Source organism: Bubalus kerabau, chromosome 3 (assembly GCF_029407905.1).
Source record: "Bubalus kerabau isolate K-KA32 ecotype Philippines breed swamp buffalo chromosome 3, PCC_UOA_SB_1v2, whole genome shotgun sequence".
Taxonomy (NCBI): Eukaryota; Metazoa; Chordata; class Mammalia; order Artiodactyla; family Bovidae; genus Bubalus; species Bubalus kerabau.
The window spans coordinates 22,992,874-23,014,340 of record NC_073626.1 but is presented as its reverse complement, the minus strand read 5'-3'; the positions used below and the strand labels follow the sequence as shown (position 1 = coordinate 23,014,340).

At 36.8% G+C, this 21,467-nt stretch overlaps 2 protein-coding genes across 2 annotated transcripts; one reads left to right on the top strand and one right to left on the bottom strand.

Annotated features, from left to right (window-relative positions):
• Positions 1 to 7,658: 7,658 nt before the first annotated feature.
• LOC129647177 (olfactory receptor 2G3-like) lies at positions 7,659 to 8,609 on the top strand. Its single transcript, XM_055574379.1, has one exon. The coding sequence runs from the start codon at positions 7,659 to 7,661 to the stop codon at positions 8,607 to 8,609; it is 951 nt and encodes a 316-aa protein (XP_055430354.1).
• An 11,481-nt stretch (positions 8,610 to 20,090) lies between these two features.
• Positions 20,091 to 21,053, bottom strand: LOC129647176 (putative olfactory receptor 2B8). Its single transcript, XM_055574378.1, has one exon. It carries the CDS (start codon positions 21,051 to 21,053, stop codon positions 20,091 to 20,093), a length of 963 nt encoding a protein of 320 aa, XP_055430353.1.
• Between the last annotated feature and the right edge of the window lie 414 nt (positions 21,054 to 21,467).

Genomic DNA, 21,467 nt, shown 5'->3' with positions numbered 1-21,467 from the left:
TTCAGGATTTAGTCTATGCTGACCTTTGTCTGGAGACCCTGAGATCCATATAGTAGAGGTCAGATTTATGTACATACAAAGAAAGTTTAATTTCAATCATTGTCTAGAGAAAGAGAGTAAGATGCTCAAGGACTTCCCTCGTGGGGCTCAGTGGTAAAGAATCCACCTGCCAATAAAAAAGACGGGTTCGATTTCTGGTTCAGGAAGATCCCCTGGAGGAGGAAGTGGCAACCAACTTTAGTGTTCTTACTTTGGAAATCCCATAGACAAAGGAGCCTGGCAGGCTACAGTCCATGTGGTCACAAAGAGTCGCACACAACTCAGCGACTAAACAACAATCCATTTATTGCTTTGGAACTCAGTGTGATGGCTGACTCACACAGCAGTTCACACAGTAAGGATAAGGGTCTCCTTTGGGGAGCAAAATTTTAAGTTTGTGTGCCTTCTCTTTACCCTGCAAAGCCTGGCTTGGTACCAATAGTCTTCTGTTTACTTTTCCTAAGACAGTGCTGAATGCTCAAGTTCGTGTGTTTTCTCCCAGTCCCAGAGTTGGATCAGCTTTCTGCACAAACTCTGCAGTCATCTGCAAAGTCTTGCCTCCAGTGCGTACATGAAGCTGGCCACTGGCTAGAGAAGTGTGTGGGTGAGGCATGCAGAGCCTCTGGATACCCATGGACCCTTTGAAGGATCTTCAGATAAGGCATCCTCAGTGACTCAAGGCCAGGCTTCCTAAGGGGGTCCAGAACTTACTTAGTAGGATCCCTGTCTCTTTGATGCATGCCAAGAGCCCTGGCTGCTGTTCTCCCAGCCTTTTCCTACCCACTAGTCATGCTACAGCCCTCAGTATTCTAAAACAAGTGTGTCTCTTTGGCAGCATCCCACACTGCCCAGGAAGCTGGGCACTCACTCCCTTGTCTCACTTTTCCCCATGGGAGAAATCACAGACCAAGAGTATCTCTCTTGGTATGAACTGGGCCACCACGGGGGAGAGGTGACACAAGTAAAGTGAAACTGTTCTTCTACCTTTGTCATACCTCCATCCTCAGAATCTCTGGATTCCTGGAGTTCCATAAAGAAAGTCTCAAAAATACCGTTATTGGGGGAAAGATGGTAGAAAATGTCTATTTCACCAATTTGATGATTTCACATTCTGTTTACACATTATTTTTCTGATATGCTTTAGTTCTTTGTGCATGTTTTCCTTTACCCTCAAATTGTAATGATCACTTTTAAACATATTTTTATACAAACTATGAGAAGATATTAGACTGTTTAAATGTTTTTATTTATTATTTCCTAGCTCTCATGCTCTTCTAAGTTTTTAAATAATTTATAATTTGGTTATTTTGTATCTACCAGTTAATCTGTTCATGAAGGATTATTAACTTAATTTCATCTGCATATAATAATGCCCTTATTTTTAATCTATCATAGTTTATTTATATATATATATATATAGCAATTTCACATATTTGTATGTAATGTCTTCTATTAGCTTGTTTTTTGTAAGACATAATAAAGTGGGGCCAATTTCAGGATCCTCTCAGAGTCATAAGTAGGTAAAAAAGTTTCCTTTATCCTCCTCTGTCTAACTTCAGACATTTTATAATTCAGTTCAGTTCAGTTCAGTTCAGTCTCTCAGTCATGTCCGACTTTTTGCGACCCCATGAACTGCAGCACACCAGGCCTCCCTGTCCATCACCAACTCCCGGAGTCCACCCAGATCCATGTCCATCGAGTCGGTGATGCCATCCAACCATCTCATCCTCTGTTGTCCCCTTCTCCTCCTGCCCTCAATCTTTCCCAGCATCAGAGTCTTTTCCAATGATTCAACTCTTTGCATGAGGTGGCCAAAGTACTGGAATTTCGGCTTTAGTATCAGTCCTTTCAATGAACACCCAGGACTGATCTCCTTTAGGATGGACTGGTTGGATCTCCTTGCAGTCCAAGGGACTCTCAAGAGTCTTCTCAACACCACAGTTCAAAAGCATCAATTCTTTATGCTCAGCTTTCTTTATAGTCCAACTCTCACATTTTATAATTACTCTCCATAAAATCCATGTTCATTGTAAAATGTTGTTTAAATGTCCCTGAAAACTTGTTCCACTATCATCTTTACACAAGATGTTCACAGCATTACTCAATAAAATGTTTTGTGGACAAATAATTTGGGGATATTCTGGAAGAAATATAATGAAAATAGTCATTGCCTTTACCATACCAGTGTACTTTGTGGATTTCTAAGGAGTGTATACGCTGAGTTTCTCAAACTTATTTGACCAGAGAAACTTTTGAAAAGTTTTGGAAATGCTGGCCAAAGTAAATGTGTTACTACCAAGTCTTCTATTGGAGTCTCCTGTCCTATTGGCTTCAATTTGTGTCACATGTACATGTATTCCACTTCTGAGGTCTTGATGATTATATAGTGATTATTTAAACATGAAAGTAATGGTGATAACTGCATGGAAATCACGCCTCTATACATACACTGGGATTCCCTGGTGACTCAGACCGTAAAGCATCTACGTGCAATGTGGGAGATATGAGTTTGACCCCTAGGTTGGGAAGATACATACACTGTGCTGAGAGTGAGAACTTCATTTTCACTTTTCTAAGATCTTATTTTAGCATGTACATTGGAGTCTATAAGTCTTCAAGACTGAAGATCTGTGTGATCAGAAGTAGTTCTTTCCATATAGTTTTCCTATGAGACCTTTGTTCTTGGTCACTATTGGGCTTGGTATTAATTGGGCTTGGTATTAATTGTCCTATTAGGAATATAGAGTCTCTAAGGTTCCATTCCAGACTTGATATCAATTCCTGCTATAGTAACAAACTTTGGTTTATTCTGGCTCCAGAAATAAACACTACCACCTCAGCTTGGTCTTGGAATTAGAGATACGTATTTAGAACCCTGTGGTTTGGAAAGCTCATGCATAAGCATCACTTTCCTGGCTTATTTAACTAGTTAGAAGAGTGAAGGGCAAAATTTTCATAGGTGAGGAAATAATGAGAACCACATATTTTCTCTTGCTTATTTACATATTCTACAAGTTATCTATATAAAGACAAAATAATAATTACTTTCTGCAGTTGCTCATGTCAGTCTTCCTCAAGCCACCCTGGCCAATAATAATTCTCCCAGCTTTCATGTCCATTGTGTATAACGTGTTTTCATTTCTGAACATCATTTTAAACTTACTCTTACTATTTTAGAAGGGAGTTCAATTTGAAGTAAGCTGTTTGTACAGATCCTTTAATTTTGAAGAATGTACATTCAGGATGGGTAAATGCAGAAACAGAAAACAAAGAAAGTGTGCTTTCTCTACATTTGGAAGAATTTCCTTCTCACTCTTAGCTTTCTTAAATTATTTCCACTTATACAGTTTGTTAAGGTATTGAAGATATGAACTCTTCTGATAAAGTCATACATTTGGATTCATACATATATGTATGTTGTGTTTGTATGTGTGTGTTTTTCCTCCCCTTAGTCTTGGAATCATTTTATTTTTTCAAGATTGGTAAAGAAGTGAAGAGACTCCATTCATATTTAAATATATGCAGTTTAAAATGTGGGATGCAGTAAACTGTGATGCTCATGCATTCTATTTTCCTAGGGACAAGTTTCATGAATGGCACTGGGTTAATGAGTGAGTTAAATAAATATGGGCATCATCACTGTATCAGAAGAAATACTTGGAGATTTTATCTATCTATCTATCTTAAGAAAACCCCCTAACATTTCTGGGAAGTATATTTCAGAACTTTACATTTTTAAAAATGAGTCTTCTGATATTGCTGCTGATGACATTAAAATTCACTGACTAAATAATGAGGGGAGTTGGTGCAGCAGTTGAATAACATAGGTCCTTTGAAATAGATACTTAGTTTTTAGATTAACATTATTATATGTAACTATGTTGCTTTATGTTTAAATATATGTTTTAGACATGTTTTTTGCTAGTTCAGGGGAAGAGTGGTTTAGTAGAATTAGCAAAGTTATTAGTTTATTCAAAACATATTTATTTGGCTTTGACTATGTTAAAAAAGATCTGTGTGCTAAGGATAATACAAAAGACATTTAAGATAGATATCTTAGCCCATTAAGAGGTTACTTTCCATTTTATAACACTTGGCATGCTTAATGAAAAAGGTCCTTATGCATATTGACACAATATTACAAAGTAATTCAGGATTTCAGAAGACAAGTGTATTGTACAGTAAGGATGCGAGTGCATCTTAGAATATGTTGATATAGAGATAAACATTAACAGGTAAGTAGAGTTTGTCAAGGGTGAAAGAACTGGGTTCAAAGACATTCAAAGGAGGAGACTTGGAGTTAGCAAGCAGTTTCAGTACATATAACTTTATGGAAACAGAGAGATTAATTTGACCAGAACAAGTTCTAAATGATGGGACATAATTCTGAAAGCAGAAAGGGAAACTGAAACTGTACAGAGCCTTAAAGTCAATTTTACATTTTAAGAAACAGAAGTTGTATCTTGATAAATATACCATTGTTGTATGATTCTGACAATCATGTACAGGAAGGTAATGAAGAATACAAACCAAAAGATATGAGATCATCTAGAATGTGTTGCCATCTAGGATGATATGAATTAAAAAGTCTTCTTAGAAAATTAAATGAAATAAGAATATATTGGTTAAAATGCATGAATGTAATCATCACATTCAAAATTAAATTTGGGTAGTTATGTTATCCAAATGATGAATACAATTGATAGAATATTGCAAAGTGAAAATTTTTTTGTCAGGGAAAGTACTGAAGGTTTCCAATTATAGCAGAAATAAAGAGCCTCTTGATGAAAGTTAAAGAGGAAAGTAAAAAAGCTGGCTTAAAACTCAACATTCAGAAAACTAAGATCATGGCATCTGGTCCCATCACTTCATGGCAAATAGATGGGGAAACAATGGAGACAGTGACAGACTTTATTTTCGGGGCTCCAAAATCACTACAAATGGAGACTGTAGCCATGAAATTAAAAGATGCTGGCTCCTTGGAAGAAAAGTTATGACCAACCTAGACTGCATATTAAAAAGTAGAGACATTATTTTACCAACAAAGGCCCATCTAGTCAAAGGTATGGTTTTTCCAGTAGTCATGTATAGATGTGAGAGTTGGACTATAAAGAAAGCTGAGCACCAAAGAATTGATGCTTTTGAACTGTGGTGTTGGACAAGACTCTTGAGAGTCCTTTGAACTGCAAGGAGATCCAACCAGTCCATCCTAAAGGAAATCAACCCTGAATATTCATTGGAAGAACTGATGCTGAAGCTGAAACTCCAATATTTTGGCCACCTGATGTGAAGAATCGACTCACTTGAAAAGACCCTGATGCTGGAAAAGACTGAAGGTAGAAGGAGAAGGGGGCAACAAAGAATGAGATGGTTGGATGGCATCACTGACACAATGGACATGAGTTTGAGTAAGCTCTGGGAGTTGGTGACGGACAGGGAGGCTTGGCATGCTGCAGTCCATGGGATCGCAAAGAGTCGGACATGACTGAGTGACTGAACTGAACTGAGGTATGTCCAAGCTGGATGACTTAGGAAGATGTGTGACAAAGCATCAAAAGTAGAATTGAATCATGCTTGACATTCTTACCCATTCAACTTTTTTTAAATCATCAACAGAGATATGTATATATAGAATTTTCTCTACAAAAAATTTTCAGCTTTCATACTTCTCTGTAGATGACATCCAATTTTTCAAGAAATAAACCTATGACCCATTATTGACACTTTCTTCTCACTTTCTGCATCCAGAGTCTCAAGTTTGTCTAGACTTAGTCTGTAGAGTCTGTCTAAAAATATAAATCTTCCCTGCTACCACCAAGCCATTTGTTTCCTGAAGTACTGCAACAGCCTCCTAACCAGTTTCCTTGTTTCATTCACTACTTGTCAATCCATTCTGCAATCTGAGGCCAGCTGTTTTTTAAATACAAACAACATGAGCACAAAAGAATTGATGCTTTTGAATTGCAGTGCTACAGAAGATTCTTGAGAGTCCCTTGGACAGCAAGGAGATCAAACCCGTCAGTCCTAAAGGAAATCAACTTCAAATATTCACTGGAAGGACTGATGCTGAAGCTCCAATACTTTGGCCACCTGATGCAAAGAGCCAACTCATTGGAAAAGACTCTGATGCTGGGAAAGATCGAAGGCAAGAGGAGAAGTGGGTGACAGAAGATGAGATAGGTGGATGACATCACCAACTCAATGGACATGAGTTTGAGCAAGCTCTGGGAGATAGTGATGAACAGGAATGCCTGGCATCCTGCAGTTCATGAAGTCATAAAGAATCGGACATGAGTTAGCAAATGAACAAAAAGAACCTGTCAATTATTGACTCCCTCCTGACATTCTTTGCTCCTTGACCTGTTTATAAATCCCTCAAAGGCTGACCTCTAAGGTGCTTTGGATAAATACAAATCTCAAACATTTCTCTTGATTATTTTGTTTGCTTACTATTGCAGTCTAACTATAAGACACTGTGCCCATCATGTTCCTTATTCAGCAATATTTCTCAGATATTTCTCAGCTCCTCAATGTTTTTTCGGTTTAAAGCCTTACCAAGCTACTTCCTCTGCTGAAAATAGTCCTTTCTTATCTTATCCACTAGTAAGCTCTTATTTGCTCTCTACTTCACTTGCCAAAAAAGGCTGTCATTTTTTAAATGTACTGCACCTTTATCTCCTTTCCAAAAATGTTTCTTGTCTCTTATCATCAAATTCTTCAGCAGCGAGTCTGCAGTTGCTATGAAATGAAAGTGTTATGAAGTTAGTGACATATCACAAAGGAATCAAACAGACTTGATATTCTGCTACTATATAATACAAAGTTATATAAAGAAAAATTCATAATATTCCAAAAAGAATTTTATGAAATAAATTAAATTTTTGAGAAGTTTGGGTCCTTTAATTAATATAAAAATAAAATATCTGATTAAAAACAAAATGTTTTTAATGAGGTGCTAAACATTTACTTGCAACTTACAACAATGCTTCCCTCTGACGACTCTGTAACACCATTTAAACTAGACTACCCATTTTTTTCATTATGAAAAAATATTGGGAGAAAACTATTTACATAGATGGTATCTAATAACTAGTTAAAACTCTATGATGATTAGGTTTTTTCACATTACCCTTAGCATGACTTTGAGAATTGCATGTGTTACTGTAGAGTATGGAAATAATTATATAATTTTTTCAAAAAATATTCTTATTGCTATTTTTATTATTGACAACTGATAGAATGTCTACAAAGATGTTTTTTGATTGGATAACATCTCCTTATTTTCTTTAACTTACAAGCTTACAGGATGTTATTGGGGAATAAGAGTGTGGATTTATAAGAAAAAATGAAACACTTGGGAGAACGAAGCAATAATTAATGATTAATCATTTCTTATATGGTCCACTTTATGTCATCATATGTTTAATAGTTTTCTGTAAGCTCTTGCACACTTTTAATTTCCTCCTAGAGACAAACGGTTCTCTCTCTTTCCCCAAATGCCACACCCCTCTTATCTCACCTTCAGGATCAGTTTCTCCCAACTGTATTTCTGATCTTAACTGTTTCTCACTGACTTCTATATTTTCACATGTGCCTCTCTCCTTTTCAAGAGCAGGGTGATGACAATGATTAATGAGAGTTTGGCAGGGGATTTCATACTGGTGGGCTTCTCCGACCACCCACAGCTTGAGAAGATCCTCTTTGCGGTTGTGTTAATCTCCTATCTCCTGACACTGGTTGGCAACACAGCAATCATCTTGATCTCTTATCTGGATCCCATGCTCCACACACCCATGTATTATTTTCTTACCCATCTCTCCTTTGTTGACCTCTGCTTTACCACCAGCATTGCTCCCCAACTTCTATGGAACCTCCGTGGTCCATACAAGACAATCAGTCCTACAGGCTGTGCCATTCAACTCTACGTATCCCTTGCACTGGGATCCACTGAATGTGTTCTCCTAGCTGTCATGGCATTTGATCGCTATGCTGCTGTTTGTCGACCACTCCATTATGCCACAGGTATGCACTCACGACTTTGCCAGTCTCTGGTAGGAATGGCATGGTTGAGTGGAGTGGGCAACACCCTAATTCAGGGCACCATCACCCTTCGGCTGCCCCGCTGTGGGAACCACAGGATTTACCACTTCATCTGTGAAGTGCCTGCCATTGTCAAGTTGGCCTGTGTAAACATTCATGCCAATGAGGTCCAGCTCTTCATGGCTTCCTTGGTGCTTCTCCTCCTCCCTCTGACACTTATCTTGATCTCATATGGATGCATTGCTCAAGCAGTAATGAGGATCAGGTCAGCTCAAGCCTGGCGAAAAGCCCTTGGCACTTGTGGGTCCCACCTCTTGGTAGTAACTCTCTTCTATGGAACCATCACAGCTGTCTATATCCAGCCCAACAGCTCTTATGCCCACAGTCAAGGAAAGTTCATAACCCTTTTGTATACCATTGTAACTCCCACCCTTAACCCTCTCATTTACACTCTGAGAAACAAAGATGTAAAGGGGGCTTTAAAGAGGCTGGTACAGAAAGATAGGGCACAGCAGAGTGAGAAACTCTGATGAGGTAAAAGTATAGACATGGCCTGACTAAGGTTGAGGTGCTGAAGGAAAGATGTACCAGAAGGCATTATCTGGAGACAGCTTCACATATATGCTGCAAAACCAAACCTGCAAGACTTTCTAGAGAATCCATAAGCCTGAAATTGCTTTCTTTCATTTCCTTCCTTAAAGTACTAGAGGATAAATGGTCTAAACAGACATCTTTGTTATCTGTCAGTCAATAAATTACAAGCATGACTTACTATTTCCAAAATCTCTGTGGCTAATTTTCTTCCCTCTCTGCCCTTTCTCTTAGGTAAGTCTTGGCTTTGCCTTGTTAAATTAAATCAATCTATTGGTTGGTCCCTTTGTATAAATAAACTGTGTGATACTCACGAGCTAGGTGTTTTTAAACCTAGTAGTTTTGCTACTACTACTACTCTTTAGCAGCTTATTTCTGGTGGTCTGGTGCAGTATTGCCCATCTGGATCCCACCCTTGAACCAGTAGAAGCCTGTAGCTTGAAAATCCACCTTATCTGCACTTAACTCTTTGACTCTGCAACGCACCATCCCTTGGCCATTCTGTTTAAGTCTGCTGTTAAATTGTTTGTTTGTTTGTTTCTCACTCTTATAGTCTAATTTGAGTCGTTGTCAGGTTAGCTTTTCCTTGATATTTTGATTGTCCATAGAAATTGTGTCCACACTGGTGCCAGCAATGTGGATTTTGAGTTTTCATTTTGCATTTAGATGATTAAATGATTTCTATCAAGTGACAGATTATAGGATCCAGTCCTTGCCATGTGAAAAGTGACAGGGCATTTAAACCTAATTCATTTCATTTCATGAGTGAGTGAGTGTGTGTGTGTCTGAGGGTACCAATATTTCTAGCAGTTGTATTTCCTGATATGGGAGAGATATAGGGTTGAGAGGTTTTTAGTCCTTTTTCTTTCTGACATTTGAAGGATTCCTCTCTGTGTGCTTTGTGTTTGCCCCAGTATGAGTGTTCCTATATCTTAACAGTTAGAACATTTTTTCCTCCTCCCAACACTCTGATTTTTTTAAATACATATTCATTGTCAGTTCAGTAATTGTCAGTGTCAGCAAAAATGGAGTTTGTATATCTTGATATGCCACCCTCTCTTACATGTATTTTTGGCTTTGTGTGTTATGTGCTCAGTCGTGTCTGATTCTTTGCAGCCCCATGGACTATAGCCCACCAGCCTCCTCTGCCCATGGAATTCTCCAGGCAAGAATACTGAAGTAGGTGCCATTTCCTACTACAGGGTTCTTCCTGACCTAGGAATTGAACCTGGGTCTCCTGAGTGTCTTGCATTTTTGGCTTTAGTAAAGTTTCATACTTAAAAGCCTTAAACTAAAAGGAAACTGAATCCCTAACTTCTCACATTTGGATTTCTTTGATTGGTTTGCCAAAACTTTCAAATGATTAGATTATTTTAAATCAGTGTTCTTTCAAGACTCTTTAAGTAGGCTGAGTAAAGCAGAGAGAAAAAAATTATGCCATTGCAAATTGGACAAAATGAGTCAGAAAAATGAGTATCAATCAAGATTTAATATTCTCAAAGCCGTAAACAAGTTAGTCTTTTAATGGAAAACTAAGGGAAACCAATGCCATTATTAAAGGACATGTAGTCTGAGAAAAGAGAATGTCTCTTCAAATTCAAAAGGGAGTCTTAATACTACTAAGATTTCTCACCAATGAGGCCTCTTGAGAAATCTAATGATATTTATTTTTTATTTTTGAGTATATTGTGGCTATTTTTATTACTAAAGGGTTTTTGCCATTGTATGTTAATACTTTTAGGCAGAACATAAAATTTGAATTATAGTTGAGTTATGAATATTTTATAGAAAGTTCATTCTTTGTAGGTGAGCTTCATGAGGAATCAACTTTAAATCACTGTAGAAACTAAAACAGAGCAGGAGCTCAAGATAAATATTTTCAGATTAATAAACTGACTCAATTTAAAGCATGAAGAGCTGTGAAATAATAAACATAAATGAAGTTAAGTTTAAACTTTTCTTCAATAATATCCACAAGTGGGACATTGTTTCTCAATTTATATAAACATTATGTTTAGGAGAAAGAGATAATATTGTATAATATATAATACCCTGATGAAATAGATCTGTCTAGATATTTAGATGGACCATTTAACAGTGAATAAAACATACTAGCTTTTCTCTGATTTCCCATTATGCCCACTGTAGAATATTTTCTGTGTTGGAAATAAATGAGAACTTGACTTTAAATAGCAGTTTTCTTCCTTTTTTTAGTGTTGTTGAGATAATTTCCTGGGCAGTGAGTTAATGAGATGGGCTTAGAATGACCAGGGAACCTATGGAAAAAGACACTTTCACTTACTTGGACAGTAAAATCACTCTATTGAGAGAAAGAATAACTTTAGAATATCAAGATTCATATCCACAAGGCATCTGATTCACATATCCTCAATTTTTCTTCTATTTGGCATGAATCAATTCAAAATAGTATTCAGTTATATTAAAGTTAATCTTTAAACTTGCATATTTAAACAGTCTACTATTCCTTCTTAATCATATGATGTGCCAGGATTTAGAAAAGAGATCTTAGTAATATACCTTGGTACAAAGACTATAGTCATAAATTACAATATTTCATACATTTATTGAAACAATTTCTCCCTAGTACATTTTACTTGTAGTTGGACAATGACATTTGTGTTTTGAGACTTAGCAGAAAACAATGGTTGGATTACCACCTACAACACTAAAAATCTTTAAATATTTGATGTGCCAATTAAAAAAATTTTTTTTAATTTAAGGATAATTTCTTTACAGAATTTTGTTGTTTTCTGTCAAACATCAACATGAATCAGCCATATGTATACATATGTCCCCTCCCTTTTGAATTAATTATATGTTTTTATTTATTTTTTCTTTACTATGTAACAGTGCTTTGTTTCTATTTTAAATCATTTTCTACTACATTTACTTATCTAATATTTATGAATTGATAAAATTTTCAATTTTTAAAATAATTTTTAAGTAAACAAATCAGTATTTCTTTTCTTCATGAAGAGGGAGATAATTAATTAAAGCATAATTTTTTTTAAATGCCATGGTGTTAAGGCTGATTTACAAAGATAAGCTACATGCTATATCAACCTAAAGCAAAAGAAACTGAGACTTCTAAGATCATGTATCATTTTGCCTTAAATTATGGATTGACTTTTTAGACATTTTTTTGCTCAAATTGTAACTCCAAGTTCAAAAATATTTTCTGAATCTAATTAATGGCTTTTATTATTGGCTACATGATAAAATAAAACTGAATCAAGTTGCATTATTTTTGAACAATTTTAAAGTCTTTAAATGTGATATGTAATTATGTATGGAAAACATATATGTATTATCATTACTTAAGTTTATTCTTTTGAAATGTTAGACTGCTTAATAATTTTGTCATTAAAAACTGCTCTATGTATTTCTCCTTGTAAGAATGTTAGCATACATTTCTAGTTATACAATCTTGACATAAAGAAGAAAACACTAAACATGACAGTCAACTTGATCTATCACAAAAAGAAAATATAAAGACATGCAGCATTTGCCAGATATGAAACTTGAACATTACGCACTCTCCAAGGCCCCCTCATTCCTATTCCATTCATTAATTTTCTTACCCACATATAATCACTACCCAGATGTCTAAAAACAAAGTTTGTTTTACATGTTTATGAACTTTGCATAGATTGAATAGTGCCGTACATAATCTTTTCATTTCACTTGTTTGTGAAATTCATCCAGAACATTGCATGTAGCAGTATTTTGCTTTCATTGCTGTATAGTATTCTATATTATGAATATAGCACAATTTATTGATTATTTAACTACTAAATATTTGATCATTTCTATTTGGTTTTATGATCAGTACTGCTTGTATGAATGTTTTAATTTAAATATTTTGATGAGTGTATCTAGTAATGGGATTTCTAAGTAATATGGAATGCACATGCTAAGCTCCAGTAGGTGCACTGCTTAACAGTTTTCAGGTGGAGGAACCATTGTAGACTCCCATCAGCTATGTATGAGAATTCCTTCTGCTCACATTTTTTTTTTCAACTTTACAATATTTTATTGGTTTTGCCATATATCAAAATGAATCCACCACAGGTATACATGTGTTCCCCATCCTGAACCCTCCTCCCTCCTCCCTCCCCATACCATCCCTCTGGGTCATCCCAGTGCTCACATTTTTAATAACACTTGGAAGTATTTGTCTGTCTTAGTTTAGGTATTCTGGGAATCTTATAGTAGTATTAAATTGTGAGTTTAACTTGCATTTCCATGATGGCTAAAGTAGTTGGGCATCTTTTTTGTATGTTGATTGGTCATTTAAGAATCAATTTTTGTGAAGCACCTATTCAAGATTTTAGGACATTTTTATGTTAGATTATCTGCTTTTTCTTCTTCTGGATTTGTAGATATTTTTATTTTCTAGTCTAACTTTTGCTGTAGTAAGTTTTATAAACATATTATCCTGCACTATGGTTTGACATTTCACCTTCTTAATGCTATCTTGTGTTTAAAAAAGTTGCTAATGAAATCTGATTTATCAATGACTTCCTTATATTAGTGCTATTTATGCATTATTTTTTTTCCAACTACAATTTTATTTTATTTTTCTTTCCAACCCCCAAATAATAAACATATTCATCAGTGTTATTTTCCAGATGGTTTGATGTTTGCTATTCACATTTATAGTCTCTAAAATCTATGTTTATATTCTCTAAAATAATTTTTGTGAGAGAAATGTCAATATTTATTTTTTATGAATATCCAATTGACAAAGAACTATTTAAAAATCACAGTCTCCTCTCTTCTCTTCAGGATCAAGTTTGTTATAAATCTAGTGTCTAAAATCATGTGGGTCTCTTTCTGGATTCTCCATTGTGTTTAGTTATTTTCCTTGTCTATTCTTGTGCCCATAAGACATTTATTATTAATAATAAATCTTGATATCAAGATTCCCAAGTCTTCCCACTTTGTTTAAAGGGGAAAATTATAGATCTATTTCTCACTCATGAACATAATGAAAAATTCTAAGCAAATTATTAGCATTTGAATCTAAAATATATCAAAAGGAGTATAGATTATGACCAAGAGGGTTTTATTCCAAGAATTCAAAGTTGTATTAATGTTGAAAGGTCAATCAATGGAATATACTGTATTAATAAAAAAGGGGGGAAAAACCATAGGATCATTTCAATAGGTGCAGAAAAGTCCTTTGATAAAATTCAACACTCATTCATGATAACATAAAAACATAATAACATTTGGCATACTAGCATTAGAGGGGAATATTATTAATATGATAAAGTGTAGCTATAAAAGTCTTACAAGAGAAAATCACTACTTATGCCTAACAATAGCTAGCAAAATTTTGAAGAACCAATGAATGTTGGTTTAAATGGAATTAAATTTTAAATTCGTTTAAATGGAATTAAACTATATCCAAAGTCATAGTTAATATGTATGACCAAGAGACAGAGCCCAAAACTACTGGACCATACATGCAAGGATATTTGAAATATTTAACATCTTGTACCTCTCACATGCATACATCAAATATAAATACATATTGGGAAAACAAGGAAATTTATATTTTTATAGTATTAAAATATGTGAAGCTTTGAACAGAGGAGGAAGAATAAATTATATAGGTAAAACTTAAAAAATGCTACCTCTAGAAAGGCCACAGACTGGGAGAAAATATTTGCAAAAAAAATTTCATAAAGAACTGCTGTCTAAAATACACAAGGAAATATTAAAACTCAACAGTAATTAAACATTTCAATTTAAAAAATGGGCCAAAGAGTTTGACACATTATCAGAGAAGATACATGGATGGCAAGTAAGCATATGAAAAGATGCTCCATATCAGGTCATCAGGGAAATGCAAATTATACAAATTAAAACAAGGAGATACCACTATACACCTAAAAGCACTGCCAAGATTCAGAACATTGACAACACTGAATGCTGGTGAGCGCTGGTGAGCATGTAGAGCACCAGAAATTCTCATTCTTTGCTGATGGGATTGAAAAATGGTACACCCACTTTGGAAGATAGTTTGGTGGTTTCTTACAAAACTAGAGGGCTTACCCTGTGACCTAGCAATTATACTCCTTGATATTTATGCAAAGGGGTTGAAAACCTATGTTCATACAAAACCCTGCACATGGATGTTTACAGTAGTTCCACTTATAAACGTCAAAACTTGGAAGCAACCAAGATATCCTTCAGTAAGTGAATAAATAAATGAACTGTGATATTTCCAGGCAATGGAATCTTATTCAATGCTAAAAAGTAATGAACTATCAAGCATTGAAAAGCCATAGAAGAAACTTAAATGCATATCACTAAGTGAAAGAGGCCAGTCTGAAAAGGCTACAGTTTATAATGATTCCAACTGTATGATATGTTGAAAAGGCAAAATTATGGAGATCAAAAAAGATTAGTGTTTGCCAGGTGTTAGGGTGGAAGGAAGGATGAATAGGCAGAGGATTTTTAGGACAGTGAAAATATCCTGTATGATACTTCATTGGTGGACATATGTCATTAGAAATGTATTCAAACTCATAGAATGTACAACACCAAGAATGAACCCTAACGTAAAGCATGGACTTTGAGAGATAATCATGTATCGGTATAGGTTCATTAGTTAAAACGGATTAGCATTCTGATGTGGGATGTTGATTGTGAGGCTTTGTTTGTGTTGTGGGGTGGCGGGGGGGGGGGTGGTGGTGGGAGGGAGGTGGGGCAGACATATAGAATATCTCTGAACCTTTTTCTTTTTTTTTTCACACCTTGCAGTCATTTATTTTATGTATTAATATCCACTGAGTGTTAACGAATAAGGAAAACTAAGCTCATAGTGCTTCTAGTTCTTCTTCTTCTTTTTTTTTTTTTCATTTTGCACTGCCTGGAAATGATACTGTTCGTACAATGAGTTAACTTAAATTTATAAATTTGTATGAATAGTGTCATACATTTACCAAGTTCACACTGGGTAGGGCTGGTTAAGGCCTCCTCTAGCCTACCCCAGTCATTCTGAGGAACACACTTGTAACTCACTGAACACACTGAGTTGGGAATTGCTGCCCTGAGGGCTCTCTTAACTTTACCAAACATCAGAATCACCTGTAGGATTTGGCAAATAAATAAAAGAAAATAACATATTTCTGCATTCTTTCCCAGTTTCTGATTCAGTAGGTCTGGGGTGTAGCCTGAAAAGGTGCACTTCTAAAGTTTCCAGGTGATACTTAGGCTGCTATTCTAGGGATACTCTTGAAACTTTCTGGAAGAGCTTAAGTAACCTGCTTGCCTTGTGACAAATAATAAAGCAGCAGTAAGTTGTTTCTGCAAATAATCATGATTAGATAGTTGTCTGTCTCACAAACTCTCATTTCTGTTTCATTATCAATTACCAGGTGCAAAAGGATGTTATTCTTAAATATTCTGAGTGTGACTTAGTCCAGATAACTTCATATCATAAAATCATATAGATGTAATATCACTGTTAACATGAATCATAATTTTTTTTAAAAAGCAGAAAAATTCAAATTTAATTTTTAATGTTATTTTCTGGTTCTATATTTAGTTGCTTAAACTTGCTCTAAAGTTAAGTGAAAGTGAAAGTTGCTCAGTTGTGTCAGACTCTTTGCGACCCCATGGACTTATACAGTCCATGGAATTCTCCAGGCCAGAATGCTCGAGTGGGTAGCATTTCCCTTTTCCAGAGGATCTTCCCAACCCAGAAATTGAACCCAGGTCTCCCACATTGCAGGCTGATTCTTTAGCAGCTGAACCATAAGGGAAGCCCTTGTAGCTAAAACTACTCTTAAAAAAATACTCTTAAAAAAAAAGATGATGGGCATTTTATAACATCTTCAAGCAACTCACTTCCATACTCTTTAGGAGAAATAAACTATATATCCACTGCTGAAACATATCTGGAAAGGACAAGTGTACATCACCATTAATAAGATGACCTATTGCATTACAATCTTTGAGAGTGGATGCTGTTTTGTACTTTGTGCTAAATCCACTCAGTCTGCTTTTTTCTCCTATGTTCCCAATGTGAACATCATAATTTGCATAAGAAGGTAAGAAAAGATGTGATTAATATATAGTGGCATGTATCCATGTAGGAACTTCTTTCAGATATTTGGGCTATTTTCAGAGTACATGCAAGAGGCTCTCGACTGTTTCAAGCCCAGACACTGTTGCTGAGAAGTAGGCTTTTCATCCAGGCTTCCTTGGTAGCTCAGCTGGTAAAAATTCCTGGGTTGGGAAGATCCCCTGGAGAAGGGATAGGCTACCCACCCTAGTATTCTTGGGCTTTCCTGGTGGCTCAGATGATAAAGAATTCACCCACAATGTGGGAAACGTGGATTCAGTCCGTGGGTTGGGAAGATCCCCTGGAGGAGGGCGTGGCAACCCAACACAGCGTTCTTGCCTGGAGAATCCCCATGAACAGAGGAGCCTGGCGGGTACATGGGGTCACAGAGTTGCACAGGACTGAATGACTAAGCACAGTACAGCACAGGCTTTTGCATCCATAGTCATTACATAAAAACATAGAATTTGTAAAACATGGGTTTAGGGAAATAAAACCTGTGTAAGGAAGCTATATGATTTCCTGCATTCCAACTTGAAGAAAAAATAGTTTTTCCATTTGGCCTGCTGAGAATAGCTATTACAATGCTGATAAAGAGGATTGAGAACCAAGAATAAAATATATACTGTTTGGGCAACAAGATGTTTTTAGATAAAACACCATTACTGAAAGACGTACATGTTGCCCATATGTTCAGTTCAGTTCAATTTCTCAGTCGTGTCCGACTCTTTGCAACCCTATGGACTGCAGCACCCCAGGCTTTTCTGTCCATCACCAACTCCCAGAGCTTACTCAAACTCATGTCCATTGAGTCGGTGATGCCATCCAACCATCTCATCCTCTGTTGTCCTCTTCTCCTCCTGCCTTCAATCATCAGGATCTTTTCTAATGAGTCAGTTGCATCAGGTGGCCAAAGTACTGGAGTTTCAGTTTCAGCATCAGTCCTTCCAATGAATAGTCAGGACTGATTTCCTTCAGGATGGACTGGCTGGATCCTCTTGCAGTCCAAGGGACTCACAAGAGTCTTCTCCAACACCACAGTTCAAAAGCATCAATTCTTCAGCACTCATCTTTCTTTATAGTCCAGCTCTCACATCCATACATGACTACTGGAAAAACCAAAGCTTTGACTAGATGGACCTTTGTTAGCAAAGTAATGTCTCTGCTTTTTAATATGTTGTCTAGGTTGGTCACAACTTTCCTTCCAAGGAGTAAGTATCTTTTAATTTCATGGCTGCAGTCACCATCTGTAGTGATTTTGGAGCCCTCCAAAATAAAGTCTGTCACCGTTTCCATTGTTTTCCCATCTATTTGCCATGAAATAATGTAATGATCTTCATTTTCTGAATATTGAGCTTTAAGCCAGGTTTTTCACTCTCCTTTTCACTTTCATCAAGAGGCTCTTTAGTTCCTCTCCACTCTTTGCCATAAGTGTGGTGTCATCTGCATATCTGAGGATATTGATATCTCCTGGCGTTCTTGATTCCAGCTTGTACTTCATCCAGTCCAGCATTTCTCATGATGTACACTCTGCTTATAAGTTAAATAAGCAGGGAGACAATATACAGCCTTGACGTACTCTTTTCCCAATTTGAAACCAGTTTGTTGTTTCATGTCCAGTTTTAACTGTTGCTTTTTGACCTGCATACAGATTTCTCAAGAGGCAGGTCAGGTGGTCTGGTATTCCCATCTCTTGAAGAATTTTCTACAGTTTTTTGTGATCCACACAGTCAAAGGCTTTGGCATAGTCAATAAAGCAGAAGTATACGTTTTTCTGGAACTCTCTTGCTTTTTCAATGATCCAACAGATGTTGGCAATTTGATCTCTGGTTCCTCTGCCTTTTCTAAATCCAGCTTGAACATCTGGAAGCTCACAATTCACGTACTGTTGAAGCCTGGCTCGGAGAATTTTGAGCATTACTTTGCTAGTGTGTGAGATGAGTGCCATGATTAAAAACTTCTGTAGAGTGGCATGCAGAGTTGTAAAAATATTCTGTAAGAGGTTGATAGCAGGAAAGGATAAGTGAATTAACAGTCAGAGGCACAGAGCTTTCTACAGGTACGCCCCTTTTCTTCAGAACAGTGTAGAGAACCACAGCATGTACTTGGCTCCTGGAGGAGCTTCCATTCTTGTTTGATTTAAATTATATTACATATAAAACAGGTACACTGACAGCATTTTGAAGAAAGTATATGAAAAGAAGAAATGAATTGTCCTCTTGATGGTCTATAGGTGCATTCCACTAATTTTGTAGAATAATTTAGTCATTTCAAGTAGTCATCTTTCTGCTTTTTAAAGAAGTCTCAAGATCACTTCCTTAATCGCCAGTTTTAGTATTCTATGTATAAGAAATCATATTTGGATATTAATTTTTAAACTTCATTAGAAAAGACAGTGTAAAAATGAAATATTGAATTAAAACCTATAAATGTTAATTATCCACTTTTCAAGCTGCTTCATTATTTCAAAAGGAGAATAATCAATATTTGACTTTCTATGAAATACTTGGGTGATAATAGTAACAATAAGCCACTGTTATTTGGGAGTGAAAGGAATAATGAAACTTGGTAAAGACATTCTGGGAGTGTGGTGTTTGAATTATAAGGGGTGTTGGCTTAAAGCTCAACATTCAGAAAACGAAGGTTATGGCATCCAGTCCCATCGCTTCATGGGAAATAGATGGGGAAACAGTGGAAACAGTGTCAGACTTCATTTTTTTGGGCTCCAAAATCACTGCAGATGGTGACTGCAGCCATGAAATTAAAAGACGCTTACTCCTTGGAAGGAAAGTTATGACCAACCTAGATAGCACATTAAAAAGCAGAGACATTACTTTGCCAACAAAGGTCCATCTAGTCGAGGCTATGGTTTTTCCTGTGGTCATGTATGGATGTGAGAGTTGGACTGTGAAGAAAACTGAGCACCGAAGAATTGATGCTTTTGAACTGTGGTGTTGGAAAAGACTCTTGAGAGTCCCTTGGACTGCAAGGAGATCCAACCAGTCCATTCTGAAGGAGATCAGCCCTGGGATTTCTTTGGAGGGAATGATGCTGAAGCTGAAACTCCAGTACTTTGGCCACCTCATGCGAAGAGTTGACTCATTGGAAAAGACTGATGCTGGGAGGGATTGGGGGCAGGAGGAGAAGGGGACAACAGAGGATGAGACGGCTGGATGGCGTCACCGACTCGACGGACATGAGTTTGGGTGAACTCTGGGAGCTGGTGGATGGACAGGGAGGCCTGGCGTGCTGCGATTCATGGGGTCGCGAAGAGTCGGACACGACTGAGTGACTGAACTGAACTGACCTGAACATTCTCCTAAGCCATGTTCCACCCTTGCTCCAGTTCTCTCCCTAGCAGCTTCTTTACTGCTTCCTTTACATCCTTATTCCTCAAGGTGTAGATGAGGGGGTTGAGCATTGGAGTTACGAGTCCATAGAAAAGTGCAAGAAGCTTGCCCTTCAACTTGGCAGAATTGCTCTTGGGTGCCATATATGCATAACCACTAATGGCTGAGCCATAGAACATAACGACCACAAGCAGATGAGACCCGCATGTGTTGAAGGCCTTCTTTTGACCCTCAGAAGATTGGATTCTTACCACTGACCTAACAATGTTGATGTAAGAGAACAGGATTAATCCCACTGGGATAACTTTTATGACCACCACAGCAGCATACATCTCCACTTCATTGATCCATGTATCAACACATGATAATTGAAGCATGGCAGGTACTTCACAGAAGAAATTCTCCACGTGATACTGACCACACCGAGGTAACAGGAAAGTCAACACTGTTTGCACCAGAGAGTTGCTGAAACCTGTTACCCAAGCCACCGCTGCCAGTTGTTGGCATAGCCGAGAATGCATGATAACTGAGTAATGCAGAGGCTGGCAGATAGCTACATAACGATCAAAGGCCATTACTGAGAGAAGAACACATTCAGTGGATCCTAAGCCAAGGAAGATGAATAGTTGAGCTATGCAGCCTCCGTATCTGATATTTCTCCGGTGGCTCTGTATGTTGACCAGCATCTGGGGGACAGTGGAGGTAGTATAGCAAAGGTCCAAAAAAGAGAGATTAGCCAGAAAGAAATACATTGGGGTGTGGAGTCTAGGATCAAGGCGCGACAAGATAATAATGGCTGAATTCCCAAGTAGAGTCAATATGTAGAAAATGGTGATGGCCACAAAAAGAACCATTTCTAGTTTGGGCCATTCAGAGAAGCCCACCAGAACAAAGCCCTTAGAGTGATGAAGAGTGTTATTGAATCTTCTCATTGCTCTGACTCTACTTGCTGGAAACACCACAGGCAGATTTTGGAGCTTGATTAGCCTTTGCTTAGAACTTAATGCTGGTTCATGAACCTACATGTAATAGAGGAACTGGGTAGGGGATGCCGAAACAAATAAAATCATTAATGTATTTCCTTCTATTACCTAGGCAAGAAGAATGAGAGTTAATGATACTATATCTATATTTTAACAACCATATTTTAAGCCATGACTTTCATTTGGTAAGCACATAGCTAACTAAGTAGAGGTATTACAAAAGTAAATATTGTAAAGATGTATTACACAATACTCGTTGCAAAAAGAAAGTGTTGATCTGTTAAGATGGAGAGACACTGAGACTTCATTGGCACTTCATTAATTCTCTAATTCACTCAATATATTTTTTAACTCATTTTTTTT